The sequence below is a fragment of the Globicephala melas genome, chromosome X, assembly GCF_963455315.2.
Source record: "Globicephala melas chromosome X, mGloMel1.2, whole genome shotgun sequence".
In the NCBI taxonomy this organism is placed as follows: Eukaryota; Metazoa; Chordata; class Mammalia; order Artiodactyla; family Delphinidae; genus Globicephala; species Globicephala melas.
The window spans coordinates 28,286,542-28,310,525 of NC_083335.1; the positions used below are offsets into that span (position 1 = coordinate 28,286,542).

At 36.6% G+C, this 23,984-nt stretch overlaps 1 protein-coding gene across 1 annotated transcript in view; it reads right to left on the minus strand.

Annotated features, from left to right (window-relative positions):
* Positions 1-485: 485 nt before the first annotated feature.
* The window catches only part of WDR44 (WD repeat domain 44), an 81,050-nt gene continuing 57,551 nt past the window's right edge, over positions 486-23,984 (minus strand). Inside the window, exons 13-20 of the mRNA XM_030847676.2 lie at positions 20,498-20,611; positions 11,963-12,085; positions 9,167-9,358; positions 8,859-8,960; positions 8,527-8,642; positions 7,541-7,668; positions 4,820-4,954; positions 486-1,572 (exon numbers count right to left, since the gene is read on the minus strand). Of these exons, the coding sequence (XP_030703536.1) occupies positions 1,478-1,572; positions 4,820-4,954; positions 7,541-7,668; positions 8,527-8,642; positions 8,859-8,960; positions 9,167-9,358; positions 11,963-12,085; positions 20,498-20,611 (1,005 nt within the window). The 3' untranslated portion in view covers positions 486-1,477. The remainder of the gene's footprint in view (positions 1,573-4,819; positions 4,955-7,540; positions 7,669-8,526; positions 8,643-8,858; positions 8,961-9,166; positions 9,359-11,962; positions 12,086-20,497; positions 20,612-23,984) is intronic.

Sequence of the window (23,984 nt, forward strand, 5' to 3'; positions counted from 1 at the left end):
GCCCGCGAGCAACAACTACTGAAGCCCGTGCACCTAGAGCCCACGCTCTGCAACAAGAGAAGCCACCGCAATGAGAAGCCCACACACCGCAGCAAAGAGTAGCCCCCGCTCACCGCAACTAGAGAAAGCCCATGTGCAGTAACGAAGACCCAACGCAGCCAAAAATAAATAAATAAAATAAAATTTTTTTTAAAAGACCATGCTGATTGATAAGGATGTGATCACGGCTCTCCAGCTTCTCACCTATATACTGAAAACAAATGCAGTAAAGAACATATAAGCATACAGATGAACTGTTAGCAGTGTTCATTTTAGAACTAGAATTAAAAACTTTTTTTCTTAAAGGTATGTAGCTAATGCATTATAATTTAGGGGTCCAAAATTTGATCTCTGCTTGCTAAAAATCAAATTATAAAACAAGATTTTGGTTTTTTTACATTTCTCAATTTACCGAAGTCATCTGAAAATAAAGTCATATGTTTAACAAGTTTTGGCCACCAACTTTTAATAATACATATTTAATTTTCAGAAACATATGCTAACCATCAACAACATTATCAGGGTTCATCACCCCAGATGTTATTTCATTGGTACATTATATCAATATTTACAAAGGCTTTCAAATTCAACAACACAAAACAGCTTAATTTTTAAAACTACAATGCTTTAAAAAATGTAAACTGTCCATTTTTACATTATTGTAAAAAAAGAAGACTCACTCCTTAATGTGGCTTAATTTTTTTAAGTGAGCAAAGCCTGGTGCTCATGGATAAAGAATGAAAAGAATTCTTTACATAGGAAACATTGTGCTCCAGTGTGGCAAAAAAAAAAAAAAGAATATATATATATATATATATATATACACACACACACACACACACACATACAAAAAAAGAATCTTAAGTCCACAATTTAGACCACACACAAAAAAAGTCCCCAAATTGAGAAATTTATAAAAACCATTTACACATGGTTGTTGACCTATTGAAAACCTATATAACATTTAAAAAATATTAACTCAGTCAAAAGATACCACTTCTCTTAAAAATGAAATTTTGTGCAAAAGAAATTATTTAAGCTAGAAACAAGACACTCCCCCTCAGTAAGAGGCCAAAAGAGCCACTGAAATAATTTAACTCTGTTAGATTTAGTGCATGTAACCAAAAGGCACACACATGTGATTAATATATTAATATATTTTCATGCAGAAACCTGTGCATGTTCACAATTATATAACACAAACATAACAAAACGTAAAGCCTAATGTTTGGCAATGTTATTCTAGCTACATTCCTTTCTAGTCTATCAGTCCCGGGTTTACTAGATCATTAACGTTGCCTCTCAAAAAATATATTATATTTGAACAACTTCCAATAAAAATTAAAAAAAGGATGTTGGCCTGAAACACTATAACTCTTTTTCAGTTCTGATACATATAGAAACTTACTGATATGTTTATTTTAAATGTCATTTCAAATTAAGATACATTTTTCCTTTTGTTAATAAACACTTTGATTGCTCCAGTGAAGTCAGCAGAGAGAAGAACTTCTGTGTTATCTGTCTTCATAATACCTTAAAAGCATAAAAGAAAGTTTTTAGTTGATTTTAAAAGAATATGAAGCCTGCTGCCACAACTGTCACATGCCCATGACCCTCTACCTTTGGGGTGGAAGAACCTCTCCCAGCCTTCAGTCTCTCTTTTCTGGCTTGCTCCTGTGATCCTTTCATCCTCCTGTACCTCTCCTCTCTGAGGCTCACTTCCACTTACCTTGTCTTAGCTGCTCTTTTCCTGGTAGCTAAGGAGAGATTATGGTCCCTTGGGGCCAGGATGCCTGGATTTACTCCCAGACAGCCAAGGCCTCTAAGTTGTCTAATTCTTCATTTCGCGACAAGAGGCTAGCATGTTATTCAGCCCCAGGACTGGAATGTTGGCAGGATGGGATCAGCTGGGCAAGTCTTTTGCCAACAGGGTTCACTAATGAGGTTGACAGTAAGGTTTACCGTACAGCAGACATACTGGAACTGCCATGAAATGAAGCACACACGATCACTCTGTGAATGCTGAGAGAACCTTTTGCCTTTCCAGTCCATACTGAAGAACCATGTAGCTACTACGCTGAATGGCAAAAACGCTTACCACTTACATTTGCTGGTAAAAACATTTAATGAACAAAATTCAGTGTTAACTATTATGCATAGGCAAAAATTGTGGGCTTAAGAAGGACTGATTACTAAGGAAGAAAATAATCCAAACTTTAACTGGGAAGTTGTGTACAGGATGAGTTAGACAAAATGGTTTCACTTAGATTTGTTAAAAACATATGCTAAGCTGCTGAACATTCCTAACCACACTTTTGGTATAACTCAAAGTAGTGCTATGCAGCAGAAGCAGCAGCAAACAACTGAGGGATATCAGAAAGGCTAGAGAAGAAAATAATTCACCATATATATATATATATATATATATATATATAGAAATGCCTTATAAGATACAATATAATGAAGATGATAATGTCTATTACATGCCAGGCATTTTGCTAGACACCTTACATGTGTTATCTTTAATTCTTCTCACAACCTTGGTTTGTCTTTTTTTTTTAGTTGTCAGCTGTATCTTTTTTTTTTAATTGAAGTATAGTTGATTTAAAATAGTGTTAATTTCAGGTGTACAGCAAAGTGATTTGGAGATACTCCTAATTTATCCCTCCCCCCTTCCTCATTGGTAGCCATAAGTTTGTTTTCTATGTCTGTGAGTTTGTTTCTGTTTTGTAAATACGTTCATGTGTACTATTTTTTAGATTCCACATATAAGTGATATATTTGTCTTTCCCTGACTTACTTCACTTAATATGATAATCGCTAGGTCCATCCACATTGCTGCAAATGACATTATTTCATTCTTTTTTATGGTTGAGCAATATTCCTGTGTGTGTGTGTGTGTGTGTGTGTGTGTGTGTGTGTGTGTGTGTGTGTGTACACTGTAGTTTTGATTTGCATTTCTCTAATAATTAGCGATGTCGAGCATCTTTTCATGTGCCTGTTGGCCATCTGTAGGTCTTCTTTGGAGAAATGTCTATTGAGGTCTTCTGCCCATATCACAACCTTATAAACGAGGTATTATCACCATTTTAAACATGAGGAAAACTGAAGCTTAAGTTGCCAAATACGTCAGAATAAAGAGGAGGGCAATCAGATATATTTTATGATCTCATACCCCGAGTTTAAGAGTTTATTCTTAGAGTATATCTACACAGGTACAAAACAGCAAACACAAATCTGAGTATGATCCAAAGTTGTGCCTCTTTAAAAAGGACGCAGTGAAGTAATAACTGAACCATGTTAATATGGTGCAGTTTGAGAAGTTTAAAAAAGGTACTTTTCATTTTTCCTCAAATGGTTTAAAAAGCTAGAATTTTCTGTTCAATGTGTAGGGGAAATGTGCAGAGTGTAAAAAGGTATTGGGGAAAAAGAAAAGGAAAAAAAACCAACCAAATGACTTAATTTAGAAGAGAGAAGTAGGATTTGACTGTGAGAAAAAAAAAAAAAAGAAAATGAAAAGAAATATCCAAACAGGCATTTAGTAAAGGTGTAATAATTCTGAGTTGGTTGATTTTTAAATCTGGTAATAAAAGAAGTGCTAGGGACTTCGCTGGTGGCACAGTGGATAAGACTCCATGCTCCCAATGCAGAGGGTCTGGGTTCAATCCCTGGTCAGGGAACTAGATCCCACATGTCACAACTAAGGAGCCTGCCTGCCACAAGTAAGACTCAGCGCAACCAAATGAATAAATAAATAAATAAATATTTAAATTTAAAAAATAAAAGAAAGAAGTGCTAGACTGAAGTTCATCTTTGCTATCAAAATTTTTCTTCACAGACAGAAAAAATAGTGTATTTAGTACAGTGTATAGTGCGAATAATGCCGCAAGGGAAATTACTTGATATTAAATGAGAAAAATGCTTGAGAACTTTTTAGTATTCAAATACTTTTAGAAGCACTCTTACTACATTGTATCTATTGTTGTGACTTTATAACTCTCTACAAGGCCTGGTTATAGTCTCTAAAGTGAGAAAACACATTTAATAAAATATTCTGCAATAGATTTTAACAATACAAACTTGTTTTCATTAACAACTGGTCCAAGTTTCCATGGTTTTACCTTACTCTTAAGAATTAAGAGGGACCATTTTTATATAATTGGCACTCAATACTACTTGACGGTTTCTTTTTACTTCCTAATCTGAGCATTTTATATAATTGAAAGTACTATTCCTTCTCAAAGTATTTGCTGCAAAGGGCAAGAATTACTGGCTTGTAAATAGTTATCTATGAGAAGCTGTAAATTTGTGGCAATTAGAAAAGGACACTGCTTTCATTTTGGTTTAATTCACTTATTCAGTAAATGTTTATTAAGCACCTACTATATGCAGGCAAGCACTGTGCTAGGCACTGGCCCTACAACAATAAATAAAACACATAAAATCTTTGTCCTCACAGAGATTATAGTGCAGCAGAGACAGATAATTTATCTTGTATGTATTTATGTCTGGTTTGCATTTCTCTAAAGAGAATAGTTGTCCATAAAAAAAATTACCAACTTTCAAAAGTTTCAGTTTTAATTCCCAGGTGAATTTAAAAGAAGTAAAACTTGCAAGAACTATATTACCAAAATGTTCAGAAATGAACATCTGACAACCATTATGTTGCATAAAGGAAATATTCTTCATACTCATGAAGACCTCATAATACCCACAGGTCAATGAGGCTATTAAAGGCTGACTAGAGAAAACGAAGGACAAATAAAATATGAATACCTACCAGAGGGCATGTTATCCAAAACTTCAGCATCTTCACCTTTATCGTTCCCTTCTGATTTTTCAGACTGCACATCCAAAGACAACATCAAACTTGGGTTTGGAGCAAAGATGGCTGATGTAACAACTGCATTATGGGCTGCGGAAAAAAATTTACTTTAAGACAACTAATAAACTTGATTCTAAACATCAAGACAAAAAGCATAATACTTCAAAAAACATAATAGTGTATGTTATATGCAAGTACCTTTAAAAACTAACATATAAGTAACTAAGAACTATTTAAAACCCAAAAATATTTCCTTAAAAGAAACCAAATCCATCATAGTAGGGGACTTTAACACCCCACTTTCACCAGTGGACAAATCATCCAAAATGAAAATAAATAAGGAAACACAAGCTTTAAATGATACATTAAACAAGATGGACTTCATTGATATTTATAGGACATTCCATCCAAAAACAACAGAATTCACTTTCTTCTCAACTGCTCATGGAACATTTTCCAGGATAGACCATATCTTGGGTCACAAATCAAACCTTGGTAAATTTAAGAAAATTGAAATCGTATCAAGTATCTTTTCCGACCACAATGCTATGAGACTAGATATCAATTACAGGAAAAAATCTGTAAAAAATACAAACCCATGGAAGCTAAACAATACACTACTTAATAACCAAGAGGTCACAGAAGAAACCAAAGAGGAAATCAAAAAATAACTACAAACAAATGACAATGAAAACACGATGACCCAAAACCTATGGGATGCAGCAAAAGCAGTTCTAAGAGGGAAGTTTATAGCAATACAATACTACCAAAAGAAACAAGAAATATCTCAAATAAACAATCTAACCTTACACCTAAAGCAATTAGAGAAAGAAGAACAAAAAACTCCCAAAGTTAGCAGAAGGAAAGAAATCATAAAGATCAGAGCAGAAATAAATGAAAAAGAACTGAAGAAAACAACAGCAAAGATCAATAAAACTAAACCCTGGTTCTCTGAGAAGCCAAACAAAACTGATAAACCCTTAGCCAAACTCATCAAGAAAGAAAAGGAGAAGACTCAAATCAACAGAATTAGAAATGAAAAAGGAGAAGTAACAACTGACACTGGAGAAATACAAAGGATCATGAGAGATTACTACAAGCAACTCTATGCCAATAAAATGGACAACCTGGAAGAAACGGACAAATTCTTAGAAAAGCACAACCTTCCGAGACTGAACCAGGAAGAAACAGAAAATATAAACAGACCAATCACAAGCACTGAAATTGAGACTGTGATTAAAAATCTTCCAACAAACAAAAGCCCAGGACCAGATGGCTTCACAGGCGAATTCTATCAAACATTTAAAGAAGAGCTAACACATAACGTTCTCAAACTCTTCCAAAATATAGCAGAGGGAGGAACACTCACAAACTCATTCTACGAGGCCACCATCACCCTAATACAAAAACCAGACAAAGATGACACAAAGAAAGAAAACTACAGGCCAATATCACTGATGAACATAGACGCAAAAACCCTCAACAAAATACTAGCAAACAGAATCCAATAGCACATTAAAAGGATCATATACCATGATCAAGTGGGGTTTACTCCAGGAATGCAAGGATTCTTCAATATACACAAATCAATCAATGTGATACACCATATTAACTGAAGGAGAAAAACCATATGATCATCTCAATAAATGCAGAAAAATCTTTCGACAAAATTCAACACCCACTTATGATAAAAACCCTCCAGAAAGTAGGCATAGAGGGAACTTACCTCAACATAATAAAGGCCATATGTGACAAACCCACAGGCAACATCGTTCTCAATGGTGAAAAACTGAAACCATTTACTCTAAGATCAGGAACAACACAAGGTTGTCCACTGTCACCACTATTATTCAACATAGTTTTGGAAGTTTTAGCCATGGCAATCAGAGAAGAAAAAGAAATAAAAGGAATCCAAATTGGAAAAGAAGAAGTAAAGCTGTCACTGTCTGCAGATGACATGATACTATACATAGAGAATCCTAAAGACTACCAGAAAACTACTAGAGCTAATCAACGAATTTGGTAAAGTAGCAGGATACAAAATTAATGCACAGAAATCTCTGGCATTCTTATACACTAATGATGAGAAATCTGAAAGAGAAATTAAGGAAACACTCCCATTTACCACTGCAACAAAAAGAATAAAATGCCTAGGAATAAACCTACCTAAGGAGACAAAAGATCTGTATGCAGAAAACTATAAGACACTGATGAAAGAAATTAAAGATGATACAAAACAGATGGAGAGATATACCATGTTCTTGGTTGGAAGAATCGACATTGTGAAAATGACTCTACTACCCAAAGCAATCTACAGATTCAGTGCAATCCCTATCAAACCACCAGTGGAACATATGTATATGTATAACTGATTCACTTTGTTATAAAGCAGAAAGTAACACACCATTGTAAAGCAATTATACTCCAATAAAGATGTTAAAAAAAAAACCCCACCAAAACCACATACAAGTTCTGAGATTCCATGACTTCTCAAATTTTAGACAAGTATATGTTCTTCCTTGGTACAGAAAAATCAAACAAAGCCAATACAATGCGAAAGCAGTTAAAACTGCCAAACTATCTCTCTGAAATAAAGCCTATACAAATTTACTTATAATACATCTCCATTTTAACTTTATTCACTTATAAGACACATAAAAGTATGCATTTACTTACCTTTAATACCTTCCCAAAAGTCATTACGATCTCTCCTCACTGAAGTAAACTTGCTTAAGTCATGATAAGTACTCCAGATATAAACATACTTATCTTCTGAGCCACTAACGAGGTAACTAAAATCATGGCTACATTTAGGGAAGAAAGAAAAAAAAAATCAAAGTTGTGGGTTTTTTTAGGTTTCCCTCTATCAGAGCTTCCTAGTTCGAAACACCTAAGAAAACAGCCAAGAGAACTTGTTGAAATACAGACTCCTAGTCTCACTCCAGAGGTCCTGAACGTGTAGGTTTGACATGGGTGGCCAGTGGCATTAGTATTTTCATCGAAGCTCTAGGTAACTGCTGCTGGGTTAACCCACACTGGGATGAGTGCCTACTTAAGAGATAAAAGAGAGAAGCAGAATGCTTTACCAATTAAATTACTGGGTAATTCAAGAAGAAAGGAGAACTGGTAAGAAAAGAGCTGAAATAAGGAGGGCTATAAAGGAAGAAAAGGTAGGTATTTCAGGAGAGCCTGCAGATCCCAAACTAACAGTTCAAATAATAATGATATGCAAAGGTGTAAGTACAGGACACTGTACTTTAGGGTCTCGAAATGCTTTATTAGCTTCTGTACCTAAAAGGATCAAGACCATGGGTGGGGTGGGTGGTGGTGGGGTAAATCTCCTCTTAGAAAGCATACATGAAAGTACAAAAGCACAAATTCTGGAGCTGGGTCTTCTAATCCTGGTTCTGCAACTACCAGTGTGACTTTAGGCAAATTACTTAATTTTCTGGGTGTTGGTTTCTTCATCCACAGAGCAGGGGCAATTCGAACTCTACCAAACAGCTGGATAATGTAAGTAGGACTGATAATATGAGACAACAGTTGTAAAACTGCAAAGTAACTAACAGCACCATATAAACATAAGCCATAGATCAATGGAAAAATGGGAGTAGGGGAGAAATGTTCTGATCCCTTTTGGGAATTCCTCATTGTCAATTTACCTGAAACTTGCTTTGATCTGGCTGCTGCTGTTGACATAACCCTTATACTTCATGGACAGTGACAAATCTCTAAGATCGTATAGTCTGATTCTGGAGTCATTTGAAGTTACCAGTATCTAAAAACAAATCAAAGGAAAAGTTAAAAATACCATCTTTTAATTTGTGCTAAGGTACAACCAAAAAAGGGTGTTAGACACATACAGAATATATCTCAAAACTAGAAAAAGCAATATTCCATAGGAAAGGAAATATATTCTTAGCTAAGATATGAAGAACTTACTTTCAGGAGTCTATATATAGTGTGGAGACAGATGGTTTTGAATACCTAGTACCTTATTTTCTCCAGGTAAAGGTTCAATGCCAGTAATTTTTCTTCCAACCTTGTTGCGCCCTCTGGTAGATCGGACATGTATCTGTGTGTGGTATTTCAAATGCTAAAAAAAAAAAATCACAATTTAAAAAGATCAGAATTAGAAAGAAACTCAAAGATCATCTGAGCCAACTCACAGACAAACATGGTATTATTTGTCCCAATTTACAGATAAGGCAGTTAAAGCCCAGACAGGATACACCAACTTATTCCAAACCACAAAAGTATCTATGTATTCAAGTATGTAATTTATACAAGACAGTCATTTACCTCTGTATCATAGAAAATACACCTGCCATCATATGTCCCAATCACTGCATATTTGCCATTCTGACAGAAATTTGCAGCTGTGATCAATTTTGTTTGACCATCTACTTCATTCCACAAAGCCACTTTTTTGTCAGGTATGTTCCAAAGGCGGAGCTTTCCATCCAATGACCCACTTAGAAAATACCTGTCATCCTAAAAATGTGATGAAAGAGGAAGGTTTCATTTTATCACATGAAGAAAAACTCATTAGCAAATCAATACATTAAGTCTATTAGAAATAATGTTAAAATATATAGATTTCATTTTAAAAGTATTAAAGTAAGCATTATTTCAGTCACTAAAAATAACAACAATTAGAAACCTCAGTATTCATTTTGGAGGAATGACATTCTAATCACTTTATCATACCCTTAAACTGCTTTTCCCAAGGTATAGATGTTAATAGATAATGTGTTGGAGTATACATTGTGTAGAAGGGTTCTGTGGTCAAATAAGTTTGAGAAATTCTGGGTTACACAAAGTTAAACAGGATTCTCAGTTAACACGCACTCTGAATCTTTAACGGGCGACTTTTTTGGGTGTCAGGTAGGGATATCTAGCAGGGCTAGCAATTCAAGGAACATGCTTTGGGAAATACTATCCTAAAATGGTACATTTGCCCATACCTTCCTTGGGATACATGTAACAGATGGATAAAAGAGTAACTAATGCCAGTTAGCTCACAGAACCAGTCAAGTTTTGGAACTCTGATACCCTGTCAGCAGAGAATTGCTTCACTATTTAAATTCTCAATCTCAAACCAGGGGTTCTCAGCTGGGGGCAGCCTGGCCCCACAGGAGACATCTAGCAATGTCTGGAGACAGTTTGGAATTGTCACAATTTAGAGGGTGGGGCGCTACTGACATCTAGTAGGTAGAGGCCAGGAATGCTGCTAAACAGCCTACAATGCACAGGACAGCCTTTCCTCTCTCTACGAAAAAGAATTATCCAACCCCAAATGCCATTAGTGCCAAGGTTTAGAAACCCTGTTCTAAACTAAACCAAGCCTACCATGAAGCTGCTCTAATTTTTGGTAACATAAGAATTAAAAAGAAAATAAAATAATTGGGATGCCAAAACAAGAAACAGATTTTCTTCTCCACTCAAGATTATTATTCTTACCCACTTCTCAAGCCCGTCAAGGATAACCTTCATAGAATAGGCATTTTTATGGCTATGGTACAGTAGGCTCAACTCAATGTCTACCAGCAGAAGTGCTGAACAAATAAAAATACTTCATCTTGGTCTTACAACTCAGAATTTTATTTACATACATATATACATGTGTGTACATGTGTGTGTATCTCCATTTTGCTATTTCTTTTATGACTCTGCTTCGTTTCTTCTAGGTAACATTATTTGATAGAGTCATATTTCCTAGGAAAATGTCAACACCACCCCACTCTTCCCTAGCCCCTCTCATAAATTCTCCAGGTCAGTAGAATTTTTAGAAATAAGGCTTTTCAGCTTCCAAAATAAAACCAAATAAAAGTATAGGAAAATTATTGACTAAACAGAAACCTTAATAATAAAGTACTACATAGATAACTATTACCACCTAATACCCCTCTCTTTCCATCTTGATACATTATAGTTAAAATAGAGGTGGGGGGATTTTGCTCACAGGTGCTGACAGGGGTAAAATCTACCCTTTTGTTGCACCCTTAGGTGACAGGATGGGGATATTATTTAGAAAGAAGCCTCGAAAGCTTGATGGTCAAAACTGATACAGTATTAACATAGATTAAGCATTTTTAATTTTCAAAAGTTCTTAATAAAATCTTCTCTAAGGGTTCAGAATTATTACTGCCTATGTTATAAGCCTGCCCAGGGAGGGAAATTATATTGAGAGAAAAAAGTCATTCTTCTCTCTTAATTTGGGGAAGGAGAGAAAGAAATGTCAATATAATTGAAAGGTTGCATTAAAAAGACAATGGGTACTAAACACATAGAGATGAGGACATGATTGGAAATGTAATCATACACAAATGTAGTGGAGGGAAAGTCAACGAGGGTCAGCTCAAGCCCTCCACTTATTTCAACCTAGCTAGTGAAGCAGTGCCAACACGTGACATCCCTTGTGCTTACAGCTGCAAAGAACTAAAACTACTCTAGCCTCATGCATTTGGTGGCTCTATCCTATAAGGGCGTAAGATAGCTCTGGAGTCCATGATGGTAGATTTTTCTCCTTTAGCTGAAATCTTATGAAATTCTTTCTAGAGGAAAGATATTAAAGGATTTTCTACATTGAAAATGAGTATGAAGGGATCTCAAGATTAACAATGTTTTCAGACCTGAAATAGGAATTCAGTCTATCTTGTAATGAATTTTGGTCTTTGCCTCTTTCAATCTTTTCCTCTTTGTCTCTTCCCTTCCTGACCCTCCTACAACTATTCCTGCCTATATGCTTCCCTTTCTCATTTATTTACCTGCCGTCTTTTCTTCTTCCACTGTCTCCAACCTCTCTCCTCTTTAAAAAGATATTTTATTTCTTTATTTATACCCTGCAGGTCTTATTAAAGATTTGGGATGACTTTTCACTGTCATATTTAGACTATAATAGTTCCAGCTCTTCTAATGAAGATTAGCACAATATTTATTTCCTTTCTTATTTTTAAAGCAGAATGAAACACTAAATCAAGTTGCTCTTAACTATTGGATATTAATAATTTTTTTCCTGTAGTCCAATTACCCTCCAGAGAAACCTGGTTCCCTCACCTTCCTCATAGTATAACAAAAAAACATGTAAATACTTACTCTTGGATGGAAAGCTATGGCAGTGACAAAATCTATATGCTGAAAACAGCAAAGGCATTCTCTTCTGGAAATGTGCCATAGCCTGACTGTTTTATCCATTGAAGAAGAAAGCAGAAAGTAGTTCTACGGAGAAATTGACATTGATTATTTTATCACCATATAAAAAAAATACTTACTCCATAAAAGTGAACTTTTAGTTTTAGGTATCTCAAGAGTTTTGTCATTACTATTGTTATACGCAGCATCATAAAGTACAAAGATATCCAATTCACTTGGACAATCCCATTTTTTTCCCAAATAGTTAAATACCATATTTCTTTGATTCTAAGACTTTTTCACATTACCTATTCTGAAATGAGGATGAATCTTATGACTTCTGTTGAAAGAAATCTGCCAGATGCCGACAGAGGACTAAAGTGTGCCTTGGTTGTTGGAGCCTGCGTGTACTAGAAGTTAGCTATGAATCTGTTCATTTGATCGTCACTTCAGTTATTTTCACATTGATAACACTGGTGAATTTTAACTCACATGAATTCCCTGTCACTTAAAATGTCTTCAAAAAGATTATCCTATAATGCAGCATGGAAATGAAAAGTTATTGTGCACCTGTCACACCTTAGGCAAGCAAATTAGAGAATAGAAATTGTCAAATGTCTCAGAATAGAATTTTCAAAGCTAGAAGAGGGTAGTGTAACTGATTTAGGCATTATGATGGCCCATCACCCATAAACCAAACATCTATCTGTCAAAAGCTTCCAGATGGATACATAAGGGGATAGGATTCCCAGGTGCTTGGCCCTACCAGGCGCCGGATGTGCCACTGTGCAGGGGCGCGAGACCAGATTTTGTATGTCACTCCCTCTCGCGAGAACACCGGAATCATAACTAAATGCTGAACAATCATCAACAGGAAGACGCTGGAACTCACCAAAAAAGATACCCCACATCCAAAGACAAAGGAGAAGCCACAATGAGACAGTAGGAGGGGTGCAATCACAATAAAATCAGGGGCTTCCCTGGTGGTGCAGTGGTTGGGAGTCCGCCTGCCAATGCGGGGAATGCGGGTTCATGACCCGGTCCGGGAGGATCCCACATGCCGTGGAGTGGCTTGGCCCGTGAGCCATGGCCGCTGAGCCTGCGGGGGGCCCGCAGCAGTGAGAGGCCCGCGAACCGCAAAGCAAACAAACAAAAAACCAAAAAAACCCCAATAAAATCAAATCCCATAACTGCTGGGTGCGTGACTCACAAACTGGAGAACTCTTATACCACAGAAGTCCACCCACTGGAGTGAAGGTTCTGAGCCCCACGTCAGGCTTCTGAAGCTGGGGGTCCGGCAATGGGAGGAGGATTTCCTAGAGAATCAGACTTTGAAAGCTAGCGGGATTTGATTGCAGGACTTTGACAGGACTGGGACAGAGACTCCACTCTTGGAGGGCACACACAAAGTAGTGTGCACATCAGGATCCAGGGGAAGGAGCAGAGACCCCATAGGAGACTGAACCAGACCTACCTGCTAGTGTTGGAGGGTCACCTGCAAAGGCAGGGGGTGGCTGTGTCTCACTGTGAGGACAAGGACACTGGCAGCAGAAGTTCTGGGAAGTCCTCCTTGGCGTGAGCCCTCCCAGAGTCTGCCATTAGCCCCACCAAAGACCCCAGTGTTGGGTCGCCTCAGGCCAAACAACCAACAGGGAGGGAACCCAGCCCCACCCATCAGCAGACAAGCCTATTAAAGTTTTACTGAGCTCTGCCCACCAGAGCAACAGCCAGCTCTACCCACCAGCAGTCCCTCCCATCAGGAAACTTGCACAAGCCTCTCAGATAACCTAACCCACCAGAGGGCAGACAGCAGAAGCAAGAAGAACTACAATCGTGCAGCCTGTGGAACAAAAAACACATTCACAGAAAGATAGACAAGACGAAAAGGCAGAGGGCTATGAACCAGATAAAGGAACAAGATAAAACCCCAGAAAAACAACTAAATGAAGTGGAGATAGGCAACCTTCCAGAAAAAGAATTCAGAATAATGATAGCGAAGATGATCCAGGACCTCAGAAAAAGAATGGAGGCAAAGATGGAGAAGATGCAAGAAATGTTTAAGAAAGACCTAGAAAAATTAAAGAACAAACAAACAGAGATGAACAATACAATAAGTGAAATGAAAACTACACTAGAAGGAATCAATAGCAGAATAACTGAGGCAGAAGAATGGATAAGTGACCTGGAAGACAGAATAGTAGAATTCACTGCTGCGAAAAAGAACAAAGAAAAAAGAATGAAAAGAAATGAAGACAGTCTAAGAGACCTCTGGGACAACATTAAACACAACAACATTCGTATTAAACGGGTCCCAGAAGGAGAAGACAGAGAGAAAGGACCCGAGAAAATAAATGAAGAGATTATAGTCGAAAACTTCTCTAACATGGGAAAGGAAATAGCCACCCAAGTCCAGGAAGCACAGAGAGTCCCAGGTAGGATAAACCCAAGGAGAAACATGCCAAGACACATAGTAATCAAACAGGCAAAAATCAAAGACAAAGAAAAATTATTGAAAGCAGCAAGGGAAAAACGACAAACAACATACAAGGGAACTCCCATAAGGTAAACAGCTGATTTTTCTGCAGAAACTCTACAAGCCAGAAGGAGGTGGCATGACATATTTAAAGTGATGAAAGGGAAAAACCTACAACCAAGATTACTCTACCTGGCAAGGATCTCATTAAGACTCGATGGAGAAATCAAAAGCTTTACAGATAAGCAAAAGCTAAGAGAATTCAGCACCACCAAATCAGCTCTACAACAAATGCTAAAGGAACTTCTCTAAGTGGGAAACACAAGAGAAGAAAAGGACCTACAAAAACAAATCCAAAACAATTAAGAAAATGGTCATAGGAACATACATATCGATAATCACCTTAAACGTGAATGGATTAAATGCTCCAACCAAAAGACTCAGGCTCGCTGAATGGATACAAAAACAAGACCCATATATATGCTGTCTACAAGAGACCCACTTCAGACCTAGGGACACATACAGACTGAAAGTAAGGGGGTGGAAAAAAATATTTCATACAAATGGAAATTAAAAGAAAGCTGGAGTAGCAATACTCACATCAGATAAAATAGACTTTAAAATAAAGAATGTTACAAAAGACAAGGAAGGACACTACATAATGGTCAACGGATCAATCCAAGAAGAAGATATAACAATTATAAAAATACATGGGGTTTCCCTGGTGGCGCAGTGGTTGAGAGTCCACCTGCCGATGCAGGGGACACGGGTTCGTGCCCTGGTCCGGGAAGATACCACATGCCGCAGAGCGGCTAGGCCCGTGAGCCATGGCCGCTGAGCCTGCACATCCGGAGCCTGTGCTCTGCAATGCGAGAGGCCACAAGAGTGAAAGGCCCGCGTACTGCAAAAAAAAAACAAAAACAAACAAACATGCACCCAACATAGGAGCACCTCAATACATAAGGCAACTGCTAACAGCTATAAAAGAGGAAATCGACAGTAACACAATAATAGTGGGGGACTTTAACACCTCACTTACACCAATGGACAGATCATCCAAACATTCCATCCAAAAACAGCAGATTACACTTTCTTCTCAAGTGTGCATGGAACATTCTCCAGGATTGATCACATCGCGGGTCACAAATCAAGCCTCACTAAATTTAAGAAAACTGAAATCATACCAAGCATCTTTTCTGACCACCATGATATGAGACTAGAAATCAATTACAGGGAAAAAAGCGTAATAAAGACAAACACATGGAGGCTAAACAACACGTTACTAAATAACCAAGAGATCACTGAAGAAATCAAAGAGGAAATAAAAAAATACCTAGAGACAAATGACAATGAAAACACAACGATCCAAAACCTATGGGATGCAGCAAAAGCAGTTCTAAGAGGGAAGTTTATAGCAATACAATCCTACCTCAAGAAACAACAAACATCTCAAATAAACAATCTAACCTTACACCTAAATGAACTAGAGAAAGAACAAACAAAACCCAAAGTTAGTAGAAGGAAAGAAATCATAAAGATCAGAGAAGAGATAGATGAAATAGAAATGAAGAAAACAATAGGAAAGATCAATAAAATGAAAAGCTGGTTCTTTGAGAAGATAAACAAAATTGATAAACCATTAGCCAGACTCATCAAGAAAAAGAGGGAGAGGACTCAAATCATTAAAATTAGAAATGAAAAAGGAGAAGTTACAACGGACACCACAGAAATACAAAGCATCCTAAGAGACTACTACAAGCAACTCTGTGCCAATAAAATGGACAACCTGGAAGAAATGGACAAATTCTTAGAAAGGTATAACCTTCCAAGATTGAACCAGGAAGAAATAGAAAATATGAACAGACCAATCACAAGCACTGAAATTGAAACCATGATTAAAAATCTTCCAACAAACAAAAGCCCAGGACCAGATGGCTTCACAGGCAAATTCTATCAAACATTTAGAGAAGAGCTAACAGCCATTCTTCTCAAACTCTTCCAAAAAGTTGCAGAGGAAGGAACACTCCCAAACTCATTCTATGAGGCCACCATCACCCTGATAACAAAACCAGACAAAGATACTACAAAAAAAGAAAATTACAGACCAATATCACTGATGAATATAGATGCAAAAATCCTCAACAAAATACTAGCAAACAGAATCCAACAACACATTAAAAGGATCATATACCATGACCAAGTGGGATTTATCCCAGGGATGGAAGGATTCTTCAATATACGCAAACCAATCAATGTGATACACCATATTAACAAATTGAAGAATAAAAACCATATGATCATCTCAACAGATGCAGAAAAAGCTTTTGACAAAATTCAACACCCATTTATGATAAAAACTCTCCAGAAAGTGGGCATAGAGGGAACCTACCTCAACATAATAAAGGCCATATACGATAAACCCACAGCAAACATCATTCTCAATGGTGAAAAACTGAAACCATTTCCTCTAAGATCGGGAACAAGACAAGGACGTCCACTCTCACCACTATTATTCAACATAGTTTTGGAAGTCCTAGCCATGGCAATCAGAGAAGAAAAAGAAATAAAAGGAATACAAATTGGAAAAGAAGAAGTAAAACTGTCACTGTTTGCAGATGACATGATACTATACGTAGAGAATCCTAAAGATGCCACCAGAAAACTACTAGAGCTAATCAATGAATTTGGTAAAGTAGCAGGATACAAAATTAATGCACAGAAATCTCTGGCATTCCTATACACTAATGATGAAAAATCTAAAAGAGAAATTAAGGAAATACTCCCATTTACCATTGTAACAAAAAGAATAAAATACCTAGGAATAAACCTACCTAAGGAGACAAAAGACCTGTATGCAGAAAACTATAAGACACTGATGAAAGAAATTAAAGATGTTACCAACAGATGGAGAGATATACCATGTTCTTGGATTGGAAGAATCAATATTGTGAAAATGACTATACTACCCAAAGCAATCTACAGATTCAGTGCAATACCTATCAAATTACCAATGGCATTTTTCACAGAACTAGAAAAAAAATTTTCACCATTTGTGTGGAAACACAAAAGACCTCAAATAGCCAAAGCAATCTTGAGAAAGAAAACGGAGCTGGAGGAATCAGGCTCCCGGACTTCAGACTATACTACAAAGCTACAGTCATCAAGACAGTATGGTACTGGCACAAAAAAAGAAATATGGATCAATGAAACAGGATAGAAAGCCCAGAGAGAAACCCACGCACATATGGTCACCTTATATTGGATAAAGGATGCAAGAATACACAGTGGAGAAAAGAAAGCCTCTTCAATAAGTGGTGCTGGGAAAACTGGACATCTACATGTAAAAGAATGAAATTAGAACACTCCCTAACACCATACAAAAAAATAAACTCAAAATGGATTAAAGACCTAAATGTAAGGCCAGACAGTATAAAACTCTTAGAGGAAAACATAGGAAGAACACTCTTTAACATAAATCACAGCAAGATCTTTTTTGATCCACCTCCTAGAGAAATGAAAATTAAAACAAAACTAAAGAAATGGAACCTAATGAAACTTAAAAGATTTTGCACAGCAAAGGAAAGTACAAGCAAGACGAAAAGACAACCCTCAGAATGGAAGAAAATATTTGCAAACGAATCAACAAAGGATTAATCTCCAAAATATATAAACAGCTCACGCAGCTCAATATTAAAAAAGCAAACAACCCAATCCAAAAATAAATACTTATTAAATAAATGAAATTAAATAGCGTTCTTGAACCAAGCATGATCTTACAAGTCAAAAAAATTAGATTCAGATCTAAGTTCTACCCATAACTAGTTTTGTGATCTTGGATGGGTCAGAGGCCAGTCTTCTAATCCACAGTATGGAATATCAACTACCTCACAGCATTGTTATTTTCAGTATTAACAAGGTAATTCTTATTACGTGGCACAAAATAAGTCTTCAACAAACAGAAAACCCACTATAAACATCAACTGTGCTAGATACTCAAGAGAAACAACAGTGAAGTAAGAGCTGATCCCTACTCTTGAGGGGCTTAGAATCTTGTTGCCAATAAGATGTAGAAATGTACATAGATAAACACTTAAGTAAAAAAGAAAGTTTAAGAAAAGAGCACAGAGACAGATGAAGGCATTAAGAACAAAAACTGAGGTTTCCTGGAGAAGAAATTCTGCCTTAAGACTCCAGCATGAATGTACAACAAGGTGACTAGAGTTAACAACGCTGTATTATACACTTGCAAGTTGCTAAGAGAGTAGATCTTAAATGTTCTCACCACAAAAAAAAGGTAACTATTTATGGTGATGAATGTGTTAATTACCCTTATTGTAGTAATCATTTCCCAATATGTAAGTATATCAAATCATCACTGTGTACACCTTAAACTTACACAATGTTTTAATTACATCTTGATAAAGCTGGGAAAAAAACCCAAAAAAACTGAGTTTTCAATGCCTGCCCTACAAATTTCAAATTTGCCTGCCCCCACAACTGTGTGAGCCAATTCCTTAAAATAAACCTCCTATGTATGTATTTCCTGTTGGTTCTGTTACTCTGGAGAACACTGACTGATACAGTCATCAATGGAGGATTAATATCTTCAGTTGGTGTTACATTTTACAAAAAATATTGGTTTCCTTTAAGAAAGTAAAATGAGTGCAGGGTTCCCAATAAGGTGCTTTGTACTTTTTATTCTAGATGAATACGATTATCAGATTAAGGACACTTTAAATTTCCATCTTCCGACAACTCAGATTTCACACAGGGTGGGGAGAGAGTATAAAGATACAACTGGGGCTCAATTTAAAACCAGACTACCAGGTGAGGCCCAAGCTTGTTCCAGGAGGTTAGAGAAAAACGTTATGAAATGCATCCATAACATCTAAACAAATGTGATACGAGCATAATTCAAAAATGGAGTGATTCAAAGCTGGAGCTCAGGGAAAGGCTGACTTGCCAATATATACCAGTGATATCTTTGTGATATAGTTAAAATATATGGGCGTCACTGGTATCCTTGCTAGTATTTTGTTAACTCAGATGACTTTTCTCAATTTAAAGCTTTTAAATATTACTTTCCCCCACAAATTCTTAATATATTTTAGATTTTGATTACTGACAAATTTTAATACAAAGAAAGTATAAGGAATCATACAAAAATTCCAAAAACTGCTTCATGCTTTGCTTCATGCTTCAAACACCTTAAATAAAATTAAAAATACCTCTTAAAAATTTTGCAAACTTCTAAGATATTTGATCGGTGGCAAAATAGCCCCTCTACTTCTAAAATTTTGCTCTAAGGAAAAAAAAATTACAAAATGAAGACTTACCATTGATCTGCAGAATATAATTATTAAACCTAAATTAATAATTTCATGAATGTAGCAGATTATCCCCAAAACAGTCTTGATTAGATAGGTCAGACTTCACCTTTGTAGCTGAAGTCATATCCATTTTGCTGAGGATAGTTACTTTGCAAAACTATTTTATAAAAGAAGCAAATACAAGTATATAGACAGATCCAGATAGAAGCTGTTAAGTAATATAAACATTTTATTAGCCTAATCTGACATTTCTCTTTTTTAACTTTGATTAATTTGTAACTCCCACAAAGTATATACAGACATTCAAACACCTGACTGTGACAATCATACAAATAAAACATTTGCTTTTATCCTAAAATAGTTACATAGAATACAAAATTCAAATAAGAATTTCTTACTTTAGGACTTCTATGATGGTGCAGTGGTTAAGAAACCACCTGCCAATGCAGGGGACGTGTGTTCGATCCCTGGTCCGGGAAGATCCCACATGCCGCGGAGCAACTAAGCCTGTGTGCCACAACTACTAAGTCCACATGCTGCAACTACTGAAGCCTGTGCGCCTAGAGCCTGTGCTCTGCAACAAGAGAGGCCCATGCACCGCAACGAAGAGTAGCCCCTGCTCGCCGCAACTAGAGAAAGCCCGTGCACAGAAACAAAGACCCAACGCAGCCAAAAAAAAAAAAAAGGATTACTTACTTTAGACCATGAAAGATCAAGGAGATCAGCAGTATGTCCTTTATATTTGCAAAACGGCCGTTGTCGAAATGGTGCATTTTTATCATCTGGGTCTTCATCAGCTCCACTGCATACCTATTTAGACATGAAAACAAATGTTAAAACTAGAAAAACAAAAGCTTCATACTCTTCCCACCCCATTTATTCTCTCATTTTATACGATGCCTGATTGAAATCTTGATCCACTAAAAGCTGACTCCCCTTTATGCTGAATCTACTACTTATTACTTCCTCACCTCCTTGTCCTAATAAACCAGGATCATCCCTGAAGACATCGTGCTACCACAATCTTTCCCTCCCTAACAGAGCCCCCACTTTGTCCTTTTTTGAGCATCTCTTCCTTTAGGAGAGGTGGGAGCCAGCACCAGGGGGTGATCACGATTGGTCTAAGCTAATTAAGATGAGCTCACTCCCCTTTCCAGTGATGACTGGTTTAGGCATGGGCATATGTTATAATTTTCATCAAACAGACATGAGGGCAAGTCCATCTGGGGGATGAGGTGATAGGGGAGGCTTCTAGAAAGATTTCCTCACTCTTAAAAAGGGGTATACTAAAGGGACCTTCCTCTTTCCTGCTTCTGAACATTGTTGTCTGCATGTGACACCTAAGACAGTAGTAGTCATCTTACTACCATGAGGGCACCAAGCCCAGGAGAACAACAGATAAAGAACAGCAAAGCAAGAGGACGGAAGGACCTTGTGTTCCTGATGACACTACTGAGCTGCTGAATTAAGCAACCCTAGAGCCGCCTTACCTCCAGACTGGCTTCCTCATTGTTAAGCCATTTTCAGTTGGATTTCTATTATTTGAAGTCAAAAGCATCCTGACAGGTAGAGGTAGGTAGAAAATAATGCCATACACATGTGCCGTGCATTTAGTTTACAACATGCTTTTGTATTCATTATCTGAATGAATCCTAACGACCCTGTGAGGTAGGTATTACCATTATGAGGATGAAGAAATTAAGCAAAAAACCTGAGAATCAAAGAGGTCAAAATAACATATTAAAAGTCACGCAGCCACCTGTAAACAGCAGAACCAAAGCAAAGGTACAAGTAATCTAACTAAGTCCAGAGGTTGTTCCTCAAATGTTTTAGAGGATGTCACTTGAGCAGAAATATGGAACGTTAGCTAAGCCTTGCATATTTAGGGAAGGGTAGGTAGGATGATGAGGATGGAGAAAAACGTATATGGAGATAAAGCAGGGGATTAGGGTAGAAAGGTACTTTGAGACCAGATCATAAAGAGCCTTGGATTTGTGGCTTAAAAATTCAGACATTCTAAGGTGATGGAGAGCCAACACAGGTTTCTGAAAAGGAAAAGTAACACAATCTGACTGGGGCTTTAGAAAGAGAATGCTGGGCAATAATGTAAAAGATGGTTTGGAAAGAGAGTCGGGGCAGGAAAAGCAGTCAGTAAGTTTAAGTAAGAATAACGAGGGCTTAAATAGGACAGTGGCCATGGGAATAGATAAAAACTACCCCTGCTATCTGTTAACAACTTTACAGTTTATAAAAACATCTTCACATTCTCTGTGGAGGTAGACCAGCAACACAGATGCCCTGACCCTTTGCCAAACACTCCTCATCCTAGATGATTACAGCTACTTCCCCTAATTTTACTGCTAGATTAGTGAGCACTGCTGGAAGACAAAACTAAACAGGCTTCTTGCCCTGTTACATAAAATTCAACTTTTTGTTTAATAATAATTTTCATTTTATTAATTCCTCAGCATATTTCCCCTAGCTGTGATCCCAGATCTTTTTTTTCCTCCTTAATCATCCACTTTCTTTTCATTGTACTCTACATATTTTCAAAATACTTAAATAATGTATTTTTGATTATAAAGTAATATACATGCTCAGTATAGACAATTCAGAAAACATAGAAAGTAGAAAAACTAAAATTAAAACCACCTATAATCTGCTAAAATTTTGGCCACCTTCAATCTTTCATTTTTTAAAAACATAATTGAAATCACATTGTACACGATTCAGTATCTTCCTTTTTATTTTACACGAGCACTTTCTGTATTTCACTCTTTGGAAACATTTACTAGCTGCATATGGATGCACCATAATTTAATCATTTCCAATTTGTTGGTAATTTAGACATTTCCAATTTTTTGCTAAATAGCAATTCAACAAACATCCTGGAGCATGAACCTTTATCCCTATTTTATTATTTGTTTATCCTAATAGAAGGGTCAAAGGCTTAAACCATAGACTTTTATAGTATCTTCTGTTGTTTGTCTTAATAAAATCAGATAAATTTATTAAAGAAAATTTTAGAAATACAGAGAAGTATAAAGAATCAAATAAAAAAATGAGCTAAAACCCTACCAGCTAGTGATAACTACTAGTTATAATTTAGTGTATTTCTTTAAAATTTTAAAATCTATATTTATAGATATTTTTAGTCAAGATTAGGATAATATTATATCCATTTTTTTATTCTGCTATTTTCACTTTACAATTTATTTAGAATATTTTAAATGTGATCAAGTAGTCTTTGAAAAGAATTTAAGGACTGCATAGTATTATACTGTATGGATTATACCATAGTTTTTATTTTCCAACTATTAAAAATTTAGGGCTTCCCTGGTGGCGCAGTGGTTGGGAGTCCGCCTGCCGATGCGGGGGACGTGGGTTCGTGCCCCGGTCCGGGAGGATCCCACATGCCGCGGAGCGGCTGCGCCCGTGGGCCATGGCCACTGGGTCTGCGCGTCCGGAGCCTGGGCTCCGCAGTGGGAGAGGCCACGGCGGTGGGAGGCCCGCGTACCGCAAAAAAAAAAAAAAAAAAAAAAATTCAGTTTGTTTAAATTTTAGCTACTGTGAGAACATTAATATGAAAATCCTCTTACATCTTTGGGCATACATGATCATTTCTTTGTGATAGATTTTTAAAGGTAGAATTACCAAGTGAAATGTTATATATTTTATCTATATCTCTCTAGATATCTATATGTAGAGAGATATTTATATCTCTATGTAAATATAATGTATATATAAAACTTTATTATGAACATTTCAAATATACACAGAAGTAGACAGTATAATGAAACCCATGCATCCATCACCTGTTTTAATGATTATCAACATTTTATTCACCTTGTTTTTCAATCCTCCCACTTTTATGTATTTGCTTATTTTTGCTGGAGCAGTTAAAGCAAAATCTAAACATCATTCATTTTATCAGTAAATATTCTACATGTATCTCTAACTAGTAATCTTTTAAATTTAACTACCATTACATTATCATACCTAAAAAAATACCATCTGTATCATCAAATATCAAATCCATATCCAAATATCCAGACTATCTAAAAACGTCATTTAAAGTTGGATTGCTTTGAAAACTTGTAAGTCTTTTGATATTTATTAACACTTACTATATACCAGATATGGTATGCTACTTGAAATACCAAAATAAATATTTCTTATCTGT